This window comes from Phoenix dactylifera, chromosome 3 (genome assembly GCF_051530095.1).
Source record: "Phoenix dactylifera cultivar Ajwa chromosome 3, Ajwa_hap1_PhDact_Kaust_v1.1, whole genome shotgun sequence".
Classification (NCBI taxonomy): Eukaryota; Viridiplantae; Streptophyta; class Magnoliopsida; order Arecales; family Arecaceae; genus Phoenix; species Phoenix dactylifera.
In genome coordinates, this window is record NC_143192.1 from 53354406 (window position 1) to 53372137 (window position 17732).

General features: G+C 37.9%; 2 protein-coding genes across 3 annotated transcripts; both read left to right on the forward strand.

Moving 5' to 3' along the window:
- Window positions 1-388: 388 nt before the first annotated feature.
- On the forward strand, window positions 389-9198 carry LOC108511091 (uncharacterized). Of its 2 annotated transcripts, none has more exons than XM_039117441.3 (6): window positions 389-660; window positions 4558-4980; window positions 5068-5268; window positions 5819-5893; window positions 6005-7890; window positions 8809-9198. In XM_039117441.3, coding segments are annotated over exons 1-6 (2673 nt in total). In that variant the 5' UTR covers window positions 389-573; the 3' UTR covers window positions 8810-9198. The 2 variants fall into 2 exon arrangements, with proteins under 2 accessions (XP_038973369.3, XP_088575218.2); XM_088719092.2 differs by lacking the exon at window positions 8809-9198 and adding an exon at window positions 8194-8373 and having other exon boundaries at window positions 472-660.
- Window positions 9199-10458: 1260 nt separating this feature from the next.
- LOC103719899 (uncharacterized) lies at window positions 10459-16039 on the forward strand. The gene is made up of 7 exons (XM_008809382.6): window positions 10459-10613; window positions 10713-10793; window positions 10889-10982; window positions 13472-13560; window positions 14400-14511; window positions 14920-15124; window positions 15738-16039. Exons 1-6 carry the CDS (start codon window positions 10563-10565, stop codon window positions 15108-15110), a joined length of 618 nt encoding a protein of 205 aa, XP_008807604.2. The 5' UTR covers window positions 10459-10562; the 3' UTR covers window positions 15111-15124; window positions 15738-16039.
- The last annotated feature ends 1693 nt before the right edge of the window (window positions 16040-17732 follow it).

Consider the following 17732-nt stretch of genomic DNA (forward strand, 5'->3'; position numbering starts at 1 on the left):
ATTTTTTCATGAGATAAAATGAGAACAAATACATAGTATAAACTAGCTAGTAGATACACAAATATATATTTTATAATAATTACTAATACTAAATACTATGATGAATAAAATTAGATGATGACAATTAGTATTTTACAAAGATCATTTTGTATAGACTCATGAGCCAACTTTTTTACAAAAAATTAAAATAAAGCAAAGATAGACTCATAAAAAGCTCTTCCACCCCGTGGCACGGAGAGATTAATGCAATAAAGAAAGTACTATAATACTATTAAATGGATCCAAGAAACGTGATCACTAATAAAGAGAGTTACAATGCTACGGACACCCTACCGTTAGTAGCTGCCACGTAGCGTCAAGGCAGCCACCACGCGGCAGACGAAATCGTGAATCGGATTACGACGGAGGAGGAGGAGGTTTAAATCCCAGCGCATGCAGCGCCGATAAGCAATAAATACTCCTTTAATAATTTCTCGTGTCATCTTTATATCGAAAAAGATCGATCAAACGAGTAGGAGAAGGCAAAGATTTCGCGGCGAGACAGAGAGGAAGGAAGAAGGAAAGGCAGTAAACATGGGGAGATCTTCCACGATCTCGTGCTTCAATGTTATGATCTGCAGCGGCGATTCAGCGAGCGACGGCGATCCCGCATCGGTGGAGGTAACGCTTTCTTTCCTCTCTCTCTCTCTCTCTCTCCCCGTCTTCTTCTTCTTCGTTTTGTTTTCTTTTAGCTTTGCATGGGAAACTAGGCCTTCTTCTTCAATGTTTAGTGGGGCTGAGAGCAAAGCCATGGATTTTAATCTGGATTTAGACTAGTTTCGTTACTCCAGCAACAGGTCGTAACGTGAGGTGTTTGATGGACTTCGTTTGTGTTGGTTGATCCATAGAGCGTTTGGGGGTGAAAGTGTTTGTATCTCAAGTATTTGGAAGAAAAAGTAATAGAGAAAAAAACGCAAGTTTTACGAGCAACAGTCTATGGATAATAGATTGGATGCTCGGCCAAGATGGACTTGAGATGGTATGGACGTGTGCAGCAGAGAGAGACTTGAGGAGGCCTTTCAAGGAGTTGCTTGTAAAGAAAGAGAAGGGGAAGGATTAGCAAACATGGCTGGAAATTATGCATTAGGATTTTGAGTAGCTTATAATTACATTGAAGATAGCCTTAAATAGAAGACCATAGGCAAATAAGAATTCATGAAGCCAATCCATATACTTCAAATCTTATGCTTTTTTCTTTTTAAAAATTGGATAAAAAGTTATTCTTTGAAATTTTGTTGCTTTTTGCTCCAAGCTCAGAATTTCTTTATGTATTTCTAACGAATTGCATGCTTATATATAAATGCCTTCTTCCAGTTTTTTTGTCAAATATTAAAGAATCTCCTTCATATCAAAATTTGGGAATTCATGCAAATCAAATAAGGCTGACAGATGATTGCTCTGTTAGAACAAAGATTTCGAGTACCGATGCCGGTGGAGACTTGGAGTGCCAAGATCTTGTGGTATTTGAACTCAATCATGCAAGAACTGATGACCAGTAGCCAAATCTTTGTTTTCTTACATTAAGTGGAAAGAGCATCTGAAGAAAATGTGCCAGACCAATGCAACCCTCTTTTTATATGTGGTTTCGTCTATTTTGGTAGCTCTGGTCGAAACCAGAATCTTTGTAAGTTTTATCTGAAATCCTTTTCAGCCAAAAATCATAACCATGATCTAGCAATATGTGTGCAAAGATATGACTACAAGATTATCATAACATGAAGGAATAGTCAAACATAATGTGAAAGACTATGGATGAAAATTCGTAACGCAGATTTACCTTTAAAAAACAGAATGAAATATAATGTAAATATGTTCATCTAACGATGTTAGACTATCATATACAACGTAGCATACCTCGGTCAAATTGAACTGGAAACTTCTGATCAAAACATAAGATTAAGTCATTTTCTGTCACCATCACCACCTTAGAGTTAATATACTGAACATTTTTCTTTTCTTTGGAGATAATCATATTTTAAGACCTTACAGGAAAGAAAAAGGATTGGTTTCAATTTCGTTTTTGGCTGCAGTTATTGAGTTTTGGCTTCAATGTTTTCAATGGGTTTGAAAATTTCATGTGAAATAACAAATTAATCCAAACGATCATTCAAGTAAGTCATATTGTTTCATACCTCCGGATGAATTATGTATAGAACACCCAGCTTTACAGGGAGCTATAAGCAATCTCTCATAATTTTTTCCTACTCTCTTCTATGCAAGTCATAGACCTAGCTCGTATTTGACTCAATGATTTATAAGCTCTTCGACATCAAAGTTGAGCTTCTTGAGTTTCACGGGAGGCTTAATCTAGAGGACTTACTCGATTGGATCACACTTGTTGAGAGGTTCTTTGAATCTATGGACATCCCCAACAACAAAAAAAATAAAGGTCATGACCTTAAAAAAATTGAAGGCTATATATCTATATGGTGGGAGAATATCTAGAGCACTCGAGTGAGAATTGGAAAAATAAAGATCAGTAATTGGCTAAGGATGGAGAGCATCTATGCTGCCACTTCTGATAGATTATTCTCACTTTCTTTATCAATTTTGTATGAATCTTAGATAGGGCAAAAGGACTGCTCCGGACCGCATGGAGGAGTTTTTCATCTACTTCGGCATGCCTGCATGAAGATGAAGGAACTCATGAAACCAATTATCTTAATAGTTTTTGGGTTTTGTTCTGAGATTGCAAATCACACAATATGGCATGTGAATGATGCTTATTAAAAAACGTTGCATGCTGAAAAAAGCTAAGGAGAGCTCAAACTTTTTACCATCCCTCAGCAAACTCACAAGGTTTCCCACGAGAATCTTGCTCTAGTCCTATAGAAGGTGTGTCTATCAAAAACTCCAAAAACTATACTAGCACCATCCAAGGAGAAACAAGCAGCATGCAAGAGTAGAGGAGAACCTTGCAAGAATTTTCAAAAGTTGCTCGCCCCATGACTTCTGCATGTTATACATGTAGTGAAATAAGGGATCTCCATGATGACTTCTCACCATCAAAGTCCACCTCACCAATACGAACGACGAGGCAGATGGCAAGTATTAGGAGCATTACACTGATCAATCGGAGTTAATTGGTGAGTCGTTCTATGACAACAAACAAGATGATGGACCCATCATCGAGTTTGATGCAGATTAGGGTCCAAGCCTTATTCTACGATATATGATGTCTGCGCCTAAAGCCAAAGAAGAGGATTGGACTCAAAATAACATCTTTCACCCATTGCACTTCCACTAGATGAGTTTGCAATGTCATCATTAATAGTGGGTCATGTGAGTAACTTTTTCTCAAGAGGGTATCGACAAGCTTAATCTAAAGATGAAAAGTTATCCACAACCACACAGAATTTGCTTGGTTCAAAAAGGGTAACAAGGTTCCAATCTCCAAACATTGTTTTGTTAATTTCTAAATTGGTGACACTTACATTGACAACATATGGTAATATCGATGGATGCTTGCCACATGCTATTGGATCGTCCTGGCAATATGATCGAGAGGATGTGCACCACAGAAACACTTATGCTTTTGGTAAAGATGGATAAAAATAATTCCCAAACCCATAAGAAAGAAAGGACTTCTATCACTATTCAATACCAAGGTCTTCTTTAAAGACAACAAAAAGAGAGGTTTTCAACTCAAGAACTAGTTCTCTCCAACCTGGAGGGAATGATGCAAATCATAGTCTTGCTGACATGTATTTGACTTGATTCATATCTTGGACTAAATAGAAGTACACAGAGGTTTGACTTCAGGTTCCAACCTAAGTCAGTTCTAGAAGGCTAGAAAATAATCCTAGAGATCTTATCCAATAAAGTGACATCAAGATGAGTTAGAGATCTTATCCAATCAAGTTATGTTAGGATGAGTTAAGATTATGCCATCAAGAGGTATATTATAGGGAATATTCTTATTTTTTCCTTATTTGGAAGAAATGAACGTGGATATATTTGTGTGAAGGTTCAAGAGGTCCTATAACTATAGATAGGGTTGCTTAGCCATTGTAAAGAGTATCTTAAATTGAATAAAATTACTGGAACTCATAGGGAAGAAAATGGATTTATGGATGGAATCAAATTCTCCATGATTCTATGAGAGTTCTTTATTGTTGTTTCCTCTTCCTATCGTGCCATGTTACTTTTGGGTAGATCTTCTTCCTTAAAGAGAATGTTCACTGCATGCACTACTTCTCTTTCAAAATCACTATAAAATGTGATGGGGAAATAGTTTCATTTATTTTCCTTCTCAAAGAAAGTCATTTATCTTTCTTTCACACCTTTGTTTTGGTAAGTTTCTTTCTTCATTCCAATCCTTTTTTTATGGCTTTAGTAGATTTTTTTATGTAAGGCATGTTTCCGTGGTTATTCTAAAGTCCACCAAACGTACAATGTTAACTATTTTGCGACCATAAGTTAATCTTATGTCATTTTTTCTTTCTTTTCCTTGCCACTTTATCCTCATATTTAGTTGCTGAATATATTTTTTCTGATCATGTATTCAATCTTTTACAGAACAAAGCATCATTAGATAAAGGGAGGTGGAGTTTCCGGAAGAGATCCTCTAGACATCTAGTGCAAAGCAATTCTGTGATCTCAGAACCCAGTCTTAACACGAAAATAGCAGAAACCATGACCAATGACTTTCATTCTGAAAAGGAATCAACTGTTCCAGAAAACCCAACAATACTAGGGGAGACAAATGAAAAATTCCCATTATCGGTTGCAGTTGATTCAGAAGTAGCTGATACAGTAGTTTCATCTGTTCCAGAAAGCCCCCCCAGGCTAGAACATACAAATGAAACACCTCCATCACCAGATGTAATTGATTTAGAAGTTTCTGATTCACTGCCTGCTGCTGAAGTTAGAACCGCCATTGATAATAATTTCCAGGAAGATGCTGTTATTGTCATCCAGGCTGCAATCAGGGGATACTTGGTATATTTCTTATTGAGTTTTTAACTTTATAAGCTGCAAAAGGTGGGTTGAAATCGAATTTTTCTTGACCTTTTAAAATACTTTCAGGCTCAAAAAGAACTTGAAAAATGGAAGAATGTTGTCAAGTTGCAAGCTGCTGTACGTGGTCATCTTGTCAGGAGACAAGCTGTGGGAACTTTGCGATGCGTACAAGCCATCATCAAAATGCAAGCACTTGCACAGGCACGCCATGTACATCAACTAGAGGAGAAGTTTGCTGCAGAAGGGAAGCTTGATGAGAAACTCCAGGTAGATTCCTCGATGTAAAACCTCTTGATGAAGCTCTTGCTTCATTGTTGATTCCACATATCTTGCCTATAGCAACCAGGGTTGCCTCATTCACTGGCTAATGTTCCAAACTAGCATCAAGTGGGTCTTGGACTAATTCTAATGCTAGACTAAAAAATTTAGCAGACTCCAATCCTGTATTGACTATTTCTAAATGCTAAATGAACCAACCAATGCTATGCCAACTGTTGTGTATTGTTGATGGCCTACGTTCTTTCTTTTCTAACCTGTTAAGCAAGTACTGCTGTGGTTGCCCACTGTTGAGACCTGGACATGCTTTTCTATCCATATTTTTTTGTTTTTTTTTCCTTCACTTTGTACTTTTCTACTTTTCCAACTAGGCCATCAAATCCATCATAACGGTAATTACTAATCTGAGTTTTATCTTCCACTGAAATTTAACTTTTTGTTTCTCATATATTGTCATTAAAACCTAGATTGCTATTTCTTCTATTGAACCATATCTCTTGTTTTTCATATGCAATTTAAGTTTGGCCTTTTCTCATTTCAGGTTAATGGTGGCATGAAATCAGATATAGCATATACTTCAATTGATAAATTGCTTTCCAATGCTTTCGCTCGTCTGGTATGATTGCTGATCGCCTCATCCCGTTTCTGCTTTTCAATTTTAGTATAAAGTTTCTTTCTGTATTTAATCTTTCAAATAGAAGCTTATAGTTTGATACTTCATGGCAAGCTTTTGGAGTCGAGGCCTAGGATCAAACCCATTCATGTGAGTTGTGAGACTCTGAGTTCTGATTCAGCATGGACATGGTTGGAGAGGTGGATGACTGTGATGTCTTCAGAAATAGGGCAGCAGCAGGAGTTTAATTTAGATAAAGATTATCAGGGACAGAAGCCAAAGACTAACCTTGCCGCTTCTGAAATAGTAAATGTGGTTCCTGATTCTGTTGCCTCTATATCATCAGATTCAAAGTCATCTCCCTGTGAATCAGCAAACCCAATGGAAGGTGTAGGGGATTTAATAAAGAAAAATTCTGGTGAATATGAAATTCATATTTCTGTATCTATTCCTCATCAAAGCAACAGCTCTGTAGCAATAGATGACCAAGAGCAGTCTCCTTATGAGAGTGAGACATCAGGCATGATAGAAGAGAATAGTGAATCAGCAGCCCCAATTGAAGGTGAAGTAGATTTAATATGTGAAAATTCTGCTGAATATCAAAAAAATGTTCCTATATCAATTCCAAATCACGAAATGAGTTCTGTAGTGAAAAATGGCCAAGAGCAGTTCCAGTTCGAGGGTGAGACTTCAGGCGAGATAGAAGAGAATACGAAAATTGGGAGAGTTGAGGAGACACTTGATTCTATCGCGAGTCAAGTACCAGTGAAATCAGATGCAACTTCACTGTCCTTACTTGGTAATAATTCTGCCAAGCCTGGATTTGACATGGAAAACCTGAAGTGTACTATTGAAAGGGCAACTTGTGAATCACCGGATACCGAAGGAAAAAAGTGTGCATTAAGGTCAAGAAGGGCATCAAGTCCGGCATTTGCTTCTGTACAATCAAAATTTGAGGAACTAAGCGCAGTTTCTAGTGTGAGTAGGTCTGTCACTTCTGTTAATCGTGGTTCTGGAGTTCAGTCTAAACTAGTTCATCCTAAAGTTGATTCTTTGATGAAGACTAAGGAGCTTAGCATGATGGAGAACTCAATATCTCACTGTCAAGTTAAGAATTCTGCTTTAGAATGTGGCACTGAGATATCTGTCTCTTCTCCATTTGACTTGCTAGAAGGAGCTGAAGTTGATGGCAAGGGTAATATACTTGCAATTGGAGCTGTTGATGAAGGAAACCATAATTTGACTGATGGTGCTGATAGTGCATTAAATCATGAAAATATCAATTCTGAAACAAAATTCCATCATTCTGAGTCAGATGTGCTACAGCCACAAGAACTTAAGGGAAGTGACAACAATTTGTCCGGTACTGTTAATGCAGTTGATTCAGTGCAGGAGCATCAACTGCCAGCAGAGTCAGCAACATCAAGTGTTCAGATTCAAGTTCAAAATCTAAAACATACACAAGTTTGTAGTTCATCCCCAGAGGTTTCTTCCAGAAGCCATGCAACTGATTCAGATCAACACAAGACACCATCAAGACAGATCTCAGCAAAAACTAGAACAGCCAAGGCAGGAAACAACATCCACGCTCAAAAGCAGAGATCTCAATTGGCATGCAAGAACTCACCATCAATTCAAAAGAATGACTCAGGTACAAGAAAAAGCACGGAATATCTGCCAAAGGATGCAAAGAATGCCAAAGGACACAACACATTTGGGATGGCTAAACCTGATAACATTGATCATGAGTCCAGGGACAGCAGCAGCATTTCCCTTCCAAGATATATGCAAGCCACTGAATCTGCAAGGGCTAAGTTTCATGATAGTGTTTCTCTGAAATCAAGCTCAGATGTCCGAGACAAAGATGACCACATGAAGAAGAGACACTCCCTTCCTACTGGGGATGTGAAGGACTCATCCCCCCCAGATGCAGATGTCAACACCGCAAACACAACAAAATCTGAAGAGGAACAGCACCCATTCTCCTCAGGAGTCTGCTGGTAACACCATGATCTCACATGCATATATGTTTCATTATTAAAGACAAGGCTAGATGCAAATTCTAGGGCTATTATTTCGTTATACTAGAAAGTTAGTATAATCATTTCTTAAATGTGTAATGCTGTTATATTCATATGTTTTGATAGTCATGGAGCATACTGCAAGCATATTACTGAATTCTCTAACATGAATAAAGCGACTCGATCTTAATTGCATGAATAGGAATTAGGAAAGCTAGATCAACAAATTTTGTTGATTAAACCATCTTTACTTAGAATGAACATGTTCCTGATTTGTGTTAGGTTCACACCAAATGTCCCAGAATGCCATGCAACTTGTCTCAAACTCTCAATTCACAGATGTTTTAAGTAGATCTAGCATTCCTCTTGCGCAAAGTGGTTCGTAAACTTCACGGTCAGTAGTCAAGAGAAGGGATGAGTGGCCCCTGATGCTCAGACCACAATCCTCGAATACAAATCTGAATCAACTTATCCGGTTTCCTCGAGTTGCATGACAACTGTTCTGAACCTCTCAAGAAAAGTGGCGAAGAACTCATCCACGTATGTAGGCCTAGAGGTTGGAGAAATTGGTTCAGATAATGCATTTTAGTTAATTACCATTTAAGTTCCTCTTAAGAAAATGAAGTCTTTCAGGGAGAATTAGTCCTGCCTGGATTTTTGTTATACAATATGGAAACAAACGAATCTTACATGTAATCTCTGAATAGAAAATCTCAAAGAAGGCCTCTTGGCAAGTAGATATTTGTTTATTAGAAAACAATTCTCCTGGAAATTTATGAATGAATGGTGCTCCTTTCTAATCTGATGAAATTCTTGAGATTTTTTTTTGTTCGTTTGATTTCCTCAACATAGCATCTTGATTGGACTGACTCGCATCTTTAAACCTTCCCGTTTCAGAGAGGAGATGGCAGAAATGATGAGGCTTTGTGAGTACTTTACGACATGATCAACCCATCACCCATAGAAGACTTGGAGCAAGGTTGTTGATGGCTGTTTGAGAGTCATGATTTTTTGCTCTTCGAGGTGCGGCTTATGATGATGATGATGATGACAGTGTGGCTTATGCCTGCAGTATGTGGCATCACAGAGGATTACTGAAAAGAGTCATGATTTGTTCATATACATTAACATTGTGTGAGAGCTTTTGCTCGTATATTCAAATGTTGGCCTTGTTTGGTGTTCGTGTGAGATATAAAGATGGTGTTTGAGAACACTCGATTCTATTACTAATATATGAACCTGTGATGTAATTTTTCAACAGAGTATGAAAGTTCTGGGTTTAACATATGACAGACATCTTTCTCCATTTGCTCTTGTTATCACGAAGGCAGCTACTGGCTGGGCTCATGTAAAGGCAACTCTACTTGATGCGTGAATCAGATTTCGGATCAATCTATATTAATTAACTGTCTTCATTATGTTGTTGCTAGCAAATACTACTGTTTTTAGTTTTGAATCTTCCAAATCATTTCCGCGGTAGATCTGGACCGAACCTTAAATCTTGTCTTCGAAATATTTTTTTTGTCAAGAAATTATATTTTTAGGTATAATTCTGTTACCTAGTAATTAATGACCATAGGTTTTACAATTTCTACATGTTTCATTAGGAGTATTCCTTTGCTATTTCCAAATAAAAAGTGTATGTATCATATTTGTGCTTAACCGGAAAAATCATAAGGATTTTATGAAACCATGTGCTATGGCTCAAATCCATAGCCAATCCTATTTTCGATAGAAGCAGCTGACAATTGAATCCAATCTTTTTTATTATTTTACTATCCATAATAGTGTGAAAAGAAGGTCCGGCGACTGTCGATTCTAAAAGGGCTTGGCCCCAACTGAAACTGAATGCATATTTGGATGCAATTTTTCATCTCTAGCTTTGAAAGTTTTTTAATTATGATATTACTGTAGCTATGTAATTGCACGAACACCAATCCTTCTGCTAAAATGTTCAAAAGATACATCTCTCTCTGACAGAGAGAACTTAGAAGCTTTGGGCCAGTTCTGAAACATAAGACAAAATAAGCAATTTGCTTTGCGGGACATGGGAAAAGGATCATTTTACTGGTCAACTGATAGATATAGATAATATCTCCAAAACATTTGAAATTTTAGTTTTATGAATATATATTCTTGTAATCATTAACGGTGTCCATTGCTTATTTGGATGCCCCATTATTAATTCCAAGATATGGTTAACTTTTTTTTTCTTTGCTAAAACGGATGATTCATACAATTCTAATATCTACACATTCAAAATGATCAGTACCTCCTAGAGTGCTCTAGGCAGCTCCCTTTTTTTGACCCATAAGACATCTTCAGAGTGATTAGCCACATAAAAAGCCACCTTCGTTAGCCTCTCTCTGCATTCCTCTAATCATGGACATGGCTAACTTGGTTGAGGTTTTGTAGTTGAAGTTTGCCTGAGGTTTTGTAATCATATCTCATACCCCTTTCTAAAGCAATCAACAACACTAATCAACAAGCATGAAATGTTTACAGTACAGTGTACACACAGGAATTTCTTGATCGATTATCCTGAAAAGAAATGAAAGCTTTGAGCGGGCAAGGGGTCCGAGTCGGTATATGTAGCTGGCTGAGGCGGCGTTGTTCGTTCGTTCTTTGCCTCGTTTCGAATCTGAGCACCGATGGGCGCCTCCGAATCCCTTCTCTCAGAACAACAGCAACGACAGCAGCAGGTACTTTCTTCTTGCCTCTCCTCTCTTTCTCTGTTGTTCTCGTGAATTCCGCTGCTGCTGCTGCTGCTGCTGATGATGATGAATCCTTCCTCTTCTCAGCCGATCGATGAGATCACCACCGTCTCCGAGAGGATCGAGGGCGTCGATCCCCTCCTCGAACGCATCCGGGCCCTCAAGATCGTGAGCGCTCTCCCCCTCTCTTCCTCCAACCCTAGAAACTGGCCTCCTCCTGGTTCGCTTCTCATTTTATTCTTTTCTTCGATGGATCGTTGCAGACCACGCCGTTGCTGAAATCTCTGCCTCCTTCCGAGAGCTCCTTGACGGATATTCTCGTGAGGAAACCCTCCTCCTCCAACTCGTCCGTATCAGGTGAGCTCTATTTACTTATCCTTTTCCGGCGTTGTTGTTTAAGGGATGGATTCTGGTTTTCTTCTGTCTCTGGATCCTCTGGTTCATTTTCTTTCCTTTTTTATTTGCATGTTTCTGGAGAAATTTTAGAATTTTTATATCTGAGTACTATTTCTTATATAATTTTTCGCGTGCATTGAGGATGCTGAGAGTGAAAGCAATTTGAGGAACGACTGCCCATACCGAGCTTTCAGCTCTCTGGTTTTCAAGTCGCGAAATTTAAGCTCTCTTGAACTTGGAAAGAATTTTACTTGAGCTCTAAATTTTTTTTAGGTGATGCAGATGTCACAATAAATAGAAAAGAATCTTTGGGCGCAACTGACTTGACACTTAAAACATATTGGTCAGCTAATGTTATGCATCTTCCTTCTAATGACCAATCTGAACTTACCTAATCATGCCCTGCAGCAGTGTAGTAAAGTTACAGTGCTAATGGAAGTAGTGGTGGATATTCAGATGATTCCATTGCACATGGATTGCATGACTTTTGTTCATAGATTTTGGAAAAACATTGATTTTTTTTTTCTTTTTTAACCCAAAACGGTAGCTTTGGTTGAATCTAACCTAGCTGAATTGAAGATGTCAGGGTGGTTTTCTTAAGTTAGAAACCTAACATCTAATAAATTTCGCCTCAGTGCAAGCTTAATTTTGCATCAAAGAGAGTCAGGTTGCATTAAGATAGCCAGCCTTATACTAATCATGCATCTTAAATATCCTCTATTCACATTGTAAACACAACATGCTTTCTGAATATGAAGTTTTGGCAGTTATCTATAATATTTACTTCCCCAATCCTTATCATCACCCTGAGATTCTTTGTGTCTTGATGCGCCAAACTACAACACTATGTTATGCAGTCAAATTTCAATGTATATATTTGACTACATTCAAATTTTAATGTTAAAGGCTAGTATTTGCAAGTCACCAGAAGACTTTGATAGATAAACCTTAAATGTAAATTAGATCCACACAGCTAGATGGGAATTATCATCTCCTTGAAGTTTGAAGGTTTATTCAGTATTGAAGCTCTTGCTTCCACGATCCTGGTAAATATTTTTGTTTGCATTCTTTTTGGGTATCTGTGTACCCATAATGGAATTTTATCACAGTTTTCCTATTTTTTTTCTCAGTTGTGCCTTGAAGGTGAAATGCAATTCCTTATATCCAAACCTCCTCTTCTCATCTAGGATCTTTGCAAGGAACCTTGAAAAGTGGTTCCCTGGTTCCATAATCTTAAACTCTCTAATTGATAAGTGAACTTTCCTACCCATCTAATCGACCTTCTAGTTTTCGTGATGGACCTTTCTATTTCCCAGTTTTGCCTTGGCGAGGAATTTAGTGATTGAGGTTAAGAGCTGGTTATAATATATTCTTAAATCTGGATACCATAATTCGATCCATGAAGTCAACCATATGTAACCAGAAAAATTATTCCCTACATTGCATGCACCTGATCACCCGTGCATGTAACCAATCATAGCCACTCATTCCTGTGGGCCCACTCATCAAGCTCTCATCTTGGTGCACCATTATAAGAACAAGCGGCTGCGATACACGGCGTGCACGGCCATTTGGTGCATGCACTGTAGAGAAAAATTTCTTATGTAACTGGGTTTAATACGTATCCGCACACCAATGAGGAAGCATGCCTTAATTACTTTCAATACTTTGTCCTGTTGATTAAAAAAATTTTGCAACCGAATCCTAGCAACTACCAGACACCTGATCATCTTTAGCGGCCATATTTTATTGTATCACCTTGTTCAAATTCTGTTGGAGGATTAATGGGTTGTTTTATTAAATGAAATTTTATCTCAGGACGTATTCACTATGTGATTATTAAGAACACTAAAAAGAAAGATAGGACATGTTATTATCATTTGCAACATGATAAAAGAGCACAGAAAATTACTTCCAGATTAAGCGAATGTCCTTGGTCTTAAGTTGATCTTTTGCCTTGTCTCTTGTATGAGATGTAGCCTATGAGATGTAGCCTACCATACCGATCTCATCTTATATAGCAAGGAAAATGCTTAGCTCTGTTATTGCCCCAAGAGTTTTATCTGTATAATATTTTGGTGTATAACCCTCTCCGATCAATGATTCTCTTGTTTACAATGCGATTTAATCCACGTGTATGCATGATAAAGCTGCACTCCATAACCTCCACCTGCAGCTGTAGGTGGCTTCATATGCTGGTATTTCAGATGAAGCCCATAATCCTGATTCAGTCCCTTCCTTGTACTTAATTTTCTGTCTCCAGGATTTCATACATCATAAACTTTTGGGTATAAGAAAACCATGTTTTATTTTTGGAGATTTTTTTAATGATCATTTGATTAATTTTTTTCACTGTAGGGCTTTTTGAAAGTTTGAATCATGATGTGAATATTTTAATATTTGATTTACTAGAGATTCATGAAATTTGTCGATCATTTTCTTTGTTATAGGTACTTTGAATCCCAAGGTTCTACTAGAGTTGTTTGCTATGTACCGTGAATGGCAGGAAGAGAAGGCCAAGAAAATTAGTCAGAAACAGGTGCTCTTTTGTGTAATATCAGCTATCATAAAGTTAAATTTGTCAAATGAAATGTTAAGAACATCTTGGTTGAGAATGAAAACCTTTTGTTTACTATATATTATCCTTTCGATAACTTTCACAATAGCATTCGTCTCGAAAAGGGAAAACGAACATTTACAATAGCATGGGTTCTTCTCATTTTTATTATCATTTGTTAGAATCTCATTATTTTTTCCAAAATATTCCACCTAAAAGCACAACCATATTTATATAAATGAGGTGGTAGTGTGTGAATATCTCGAATAACTAGGCATGGCATTTATTTTATTAGACATGTTTTATATGGGCATATAGTGGTGGAAACTAGATTGTGGCTTTTATTCTTTATCCTTCAACCTTACAATTTACTTATTTGGTCGCAATTTTCACATTTCCGTTATATCATTAGAACGTTTGAATGAAATTGGAAGGAGTCTTATATTCGCTGATTGGATACAACGTTCGATTTGATCTGACCCCTGTTTAACTCAGTCCTGATCACGATAACTTTTGTGGTCATTGACAATTTGGCATTCTGTGGATTAGATTCTTCACTTTGTGATGTTGACTGGATTATCTATGTAAATTTAAGCTCATAATAAGTCAAATGTTCAACAATCAATTTCTGCACTTTCATGTTTGTGTTGATCCAAACTGCAACTTTCTGATTTTCAGTCTCCTCTTTTTGCTCTAGTTCTAGGCATACATGATAATCCAAGAGGATCTTTATTGGTTTGAAGCAATTTAAGGTTATCAGGAGTCTTCATGATTGTTGAAATAATGTAGAAATGGTCATATCCTGACTCTCAGTATTGCAGGAGGAGATAGAAAACAAGATAGAAACCGCAGATGCTTTGGCTGTTAAGCTTCTTCAGCGATTCAACTATTCAGTGTCGGCTATGAGATCTACTGCACACAGTCTCTCTGAAGGTAATACCCCAGCTTTTCTAGATAATCTGGCAAAGAGAGTTAGAGTTGGGTAATGGATTCTACAATTCTAAAAGGGCAGTGCATTCTGTTTGGTGCAATACAACATGGTTTCAAATACCGATAGGACGTCTTGCAGGACATTGGGATGGGTTACCATCCTGCCACCATCCCAGCATCCCAAGCTGTGCATCCTGAGACATCTCCCATCCTGAGTGTTATTGAAACAGGGTGGGACGGTGGCCTGTCCCAGTCCACCAAAAACCAAGATGGCCCTATCCCCTGGGGATTTAAAACCTTGGAATACAGTACTCTGATCCACCTGCTGGCAACTTAGAACTTGTGCCACACCAAAATCTTTTGCTATGATAAAACTCTTCTGTATTTTGATGTTGGCATGCAAATTTGCAGTACATCCATTGCAAGTAGAAGTGGGTGAATTCAAGGGCAGGCTTACAGAGGTAATAAGCAATTGTGATGCATTATGCAAGAGAATTGCTGCAGAAGGTCCAGAGGCACTTCGGTCATCAGTGGAGCCATTTTCAGCTAGTGGCATGGAACCCCTGGACCGTGCCGCATTGCATAAGCAACAAAACCACTGAATATATAGCTGAAGGTATGAACTCAATTTAGAGTGTATCCATTTGCACCCATGCCATGTCCAAAGAGAGAAATGATACATCTGTAACTCAAGGGCATCTGTATCCACTCCGTGCGCAATCAAATATCAACAATCTCCACTTTGATTGGACAGTATAACTAGTCAATGAATTCCGTACTTTGTCTGAACATCAGATCAATTTGCCCATTCACCAGATGAAGATGATCTTCCGAGCAAAAGCTCAAAGATTTATGTTTGTGACATGTTACTTATAAAGTTAGATCCTAGAATATCAGGAGTATCCTGAACGCTAAAACTGGAGAAAAACCTTCATGACCTCTGTTACTGAGACCAGTCTTGACAGATACTCATTCCAATGGCAGATTCACCAACTTATTCATAGAAATCAACACCTATCATCCTTGTAGTTGGAAAATGCTGAACAGCACTTTCAGTATTCCCATATATATCTGGTATACAAGGTTATATTCATCAGTTTTAAGGTTACAGGTTGAAATATATATATGAACAGAAGTGGAAAACATAGTCATCTAGTTTTGCTAGGCATTTGAAGCGTAACATTCTATGGGGGAGATGATACAGCCTTACATTTTGTATATCTATGCAGGGTCTGGATAATGCTACCGACAAACTCATTACTTTCTGCTCATATATTACTCAACACCCAAGAATTTCATGTCAAACAACAGTGGATGGAATGGTTTTGTAGGCCATCTCGGACAGCATCAGAACGGATAGGAAAAACAAGTAGCTGGATAGATGACCACTTGGAACCCTTTGTTACTGGGGTTGGCATGAACATGTTTACATCAGTTGGGAGAACACTAAATGTTGGACCATTCTTGTTCAATCAACCCTTCTCATTTTTGATTTTAAATCTAATCATTACCGCATATGCACCATACTCCATTAGAATGGAAACAACATAGCACAAGTTCTTTAGTCGAGATCAATTGTGGAATAATGTGCAAATGTGTTCCTTAAAATTTCTATAAAAAAAAAGATGGCTTGCATTTAGACATTGGCTGAAAAAATGAAGACTGTGGACAGTAATCCCCATGCCCTACCATTTAGCCGAACATTCGTTGTCGCATAGATGTACATGTAGGTATTTTCCTTGGTTTATCTGACAAGTAAATTTTAAATATTTAGAAGTATGGTTTTAATTTAAAGGATCCTCCATATTTTTGACAAGCACTTCTGAAACACAGCATTAACCTCCAAGGACAATTTCCATCCCTATGTTAAGGAGGAATAAGCAACAAGGACAATGTGCTGACTTTGCAGTTTTAATCTTTTCATTTGTGCCGGCTTCACCGCCGCTGACCGGGTTGAAGGATGATCCCTCTGATGCTAGATGCCATTCCAAAGTACCAAGGAGGATTTACTTTGATGCTTGTAATTTTTAGAAGTATCGATGATTCGTCCATCTTTGTCCAACTACTTCAAAACAACTGCAATACCAAGTTTAATAAAGATAACTACCACATCTATGACCCTCAAGTGAATACAGGTGCAAAACCAATGACAGGGTCATGTGCCGTCCTGGGCCAAGTGGAAATAATTTAGACATTGCTTCATCTTTCATGGATGGTAATCACCCACAGCATCATACTAACTGTACAAAGAGGTAAAACAACATGAACAAGGAATCTAATCCAAATGAGCACTCCAAGAAAAAAAAAATTCTCAACCATGGCCTGTCTCAGATAATGATTTTTCGCAAGGAATGCTCTCCCGAGATTCTAATGCTCACAATACATCATTTTTTGCGCACAATATAAGACCAACCTATATATTGGTATTTAGGTGCTAATACATAAGTTGAGGTTTCTTTGCACCCAAGCATGTTAGAATTAGAAAAAACCTTGATCGAAGACCGGGTCCGCAGGTGTGTGTGTGTGTGTGTATATATATATAACTTTTTTTTTTAAGGAGGGTCCATTCCTTCACCACCTTCTATCCTATACCCTCGCTTCACTCCATTCAGACTAGAGCCCAAGGCAAAGAACAGACCGAGTCACTGCCAGTAGAATCGAGACTTGGCATAATAAAGGCTTAAAGCAAGGACTAATGATTTGATGAATAGACTCCTAGGCCGTATCTAAAGTGGCAAGAGGTTGTACTATCTGAACCACCAATTTGATTGTTGTATATGGGCAGGATGATGAAGGACATAAGTCATTTTGAACAAAGACGAGAGAAACCCTTCCAAAGTATCCCTTGAACATCTTTTATCTTTAAAATCCCAAGTCTCTCTTACAAAGGCTACAACCATCAGAGATTTTTCTAGCAAGTTAGAATCTTCAATTGAGAACATGACATCTTGGCATGAATTTTGGGTCACAACCATCTCATGGCCAATCTATAAAAAGGTCAAAACAAACAAGAGTTGCACTTCCACAAACAAGAAATAGGTGCCTTCATTCATTAGAAAGGGTTATTTGGAAATGAACAGAAGTGCAACGAGAATACGACAAAAAGTGTAGGATAATTTGCAAACATTTGTCACCATGGATTCAAAATGGAAGCTACGAAGACACATTCAAGTAACTGAGTTCGGACATGGAATGGAAGGATTAAGAAGGCACTGACGTTTTAT

What these genes read in the sequence shown, in the direction of transcription:
- LOC108511091 (XM_088719092.2), top strand. Translation starts at nt 574, where the DNA reads ATGGGGAGATCTTCCACGATCTCGTGCTTCAATGTTATGATCTGCAGC. An exon ending in GCGATCCCGCATCGGTGGAG is followed by an intron (nt 661 to 4,557) that starts GTAACGCTTTCT and finishes AATCTTTTACAG; the next exon opens with AACAAAGCATCATTAGATAA. An exon ending in AGCTTGATGAGAAACTCCAG is followed by an intron (nt 5,269 to 5,818) that starts GTAGATTCCTCG and finishes TTCTCATTTCAG; the next exon opens with GTTAATGGTGGCATGAAATC.
- LOC103719899 (XM_008809382.6), top strand. Translation starts at nt 10,563, where the DNA reads ATGGGCGCCTCCGAATCCCTTCTCTCAGAACAACAGCAACGACAGCAG. An exon ending in AGAAAATTAGTCAGAAACAG is followed by an intron (nt 13,561 to 14,399) that starts GTGCTCTTTTGT and finishes TCAGTATTGCAG; the next exon opens with GAGGAGATAGAAAACAAGAT. An exon ending in TGCACACAGTCTCTCTGAAG is followed by an intron (nt 14,512 to 14,919) that starts GTAATACCCCAG and finishes GCAAATTTGCAG; the next exon opens with TACATCCATTGCAAGTAGAA.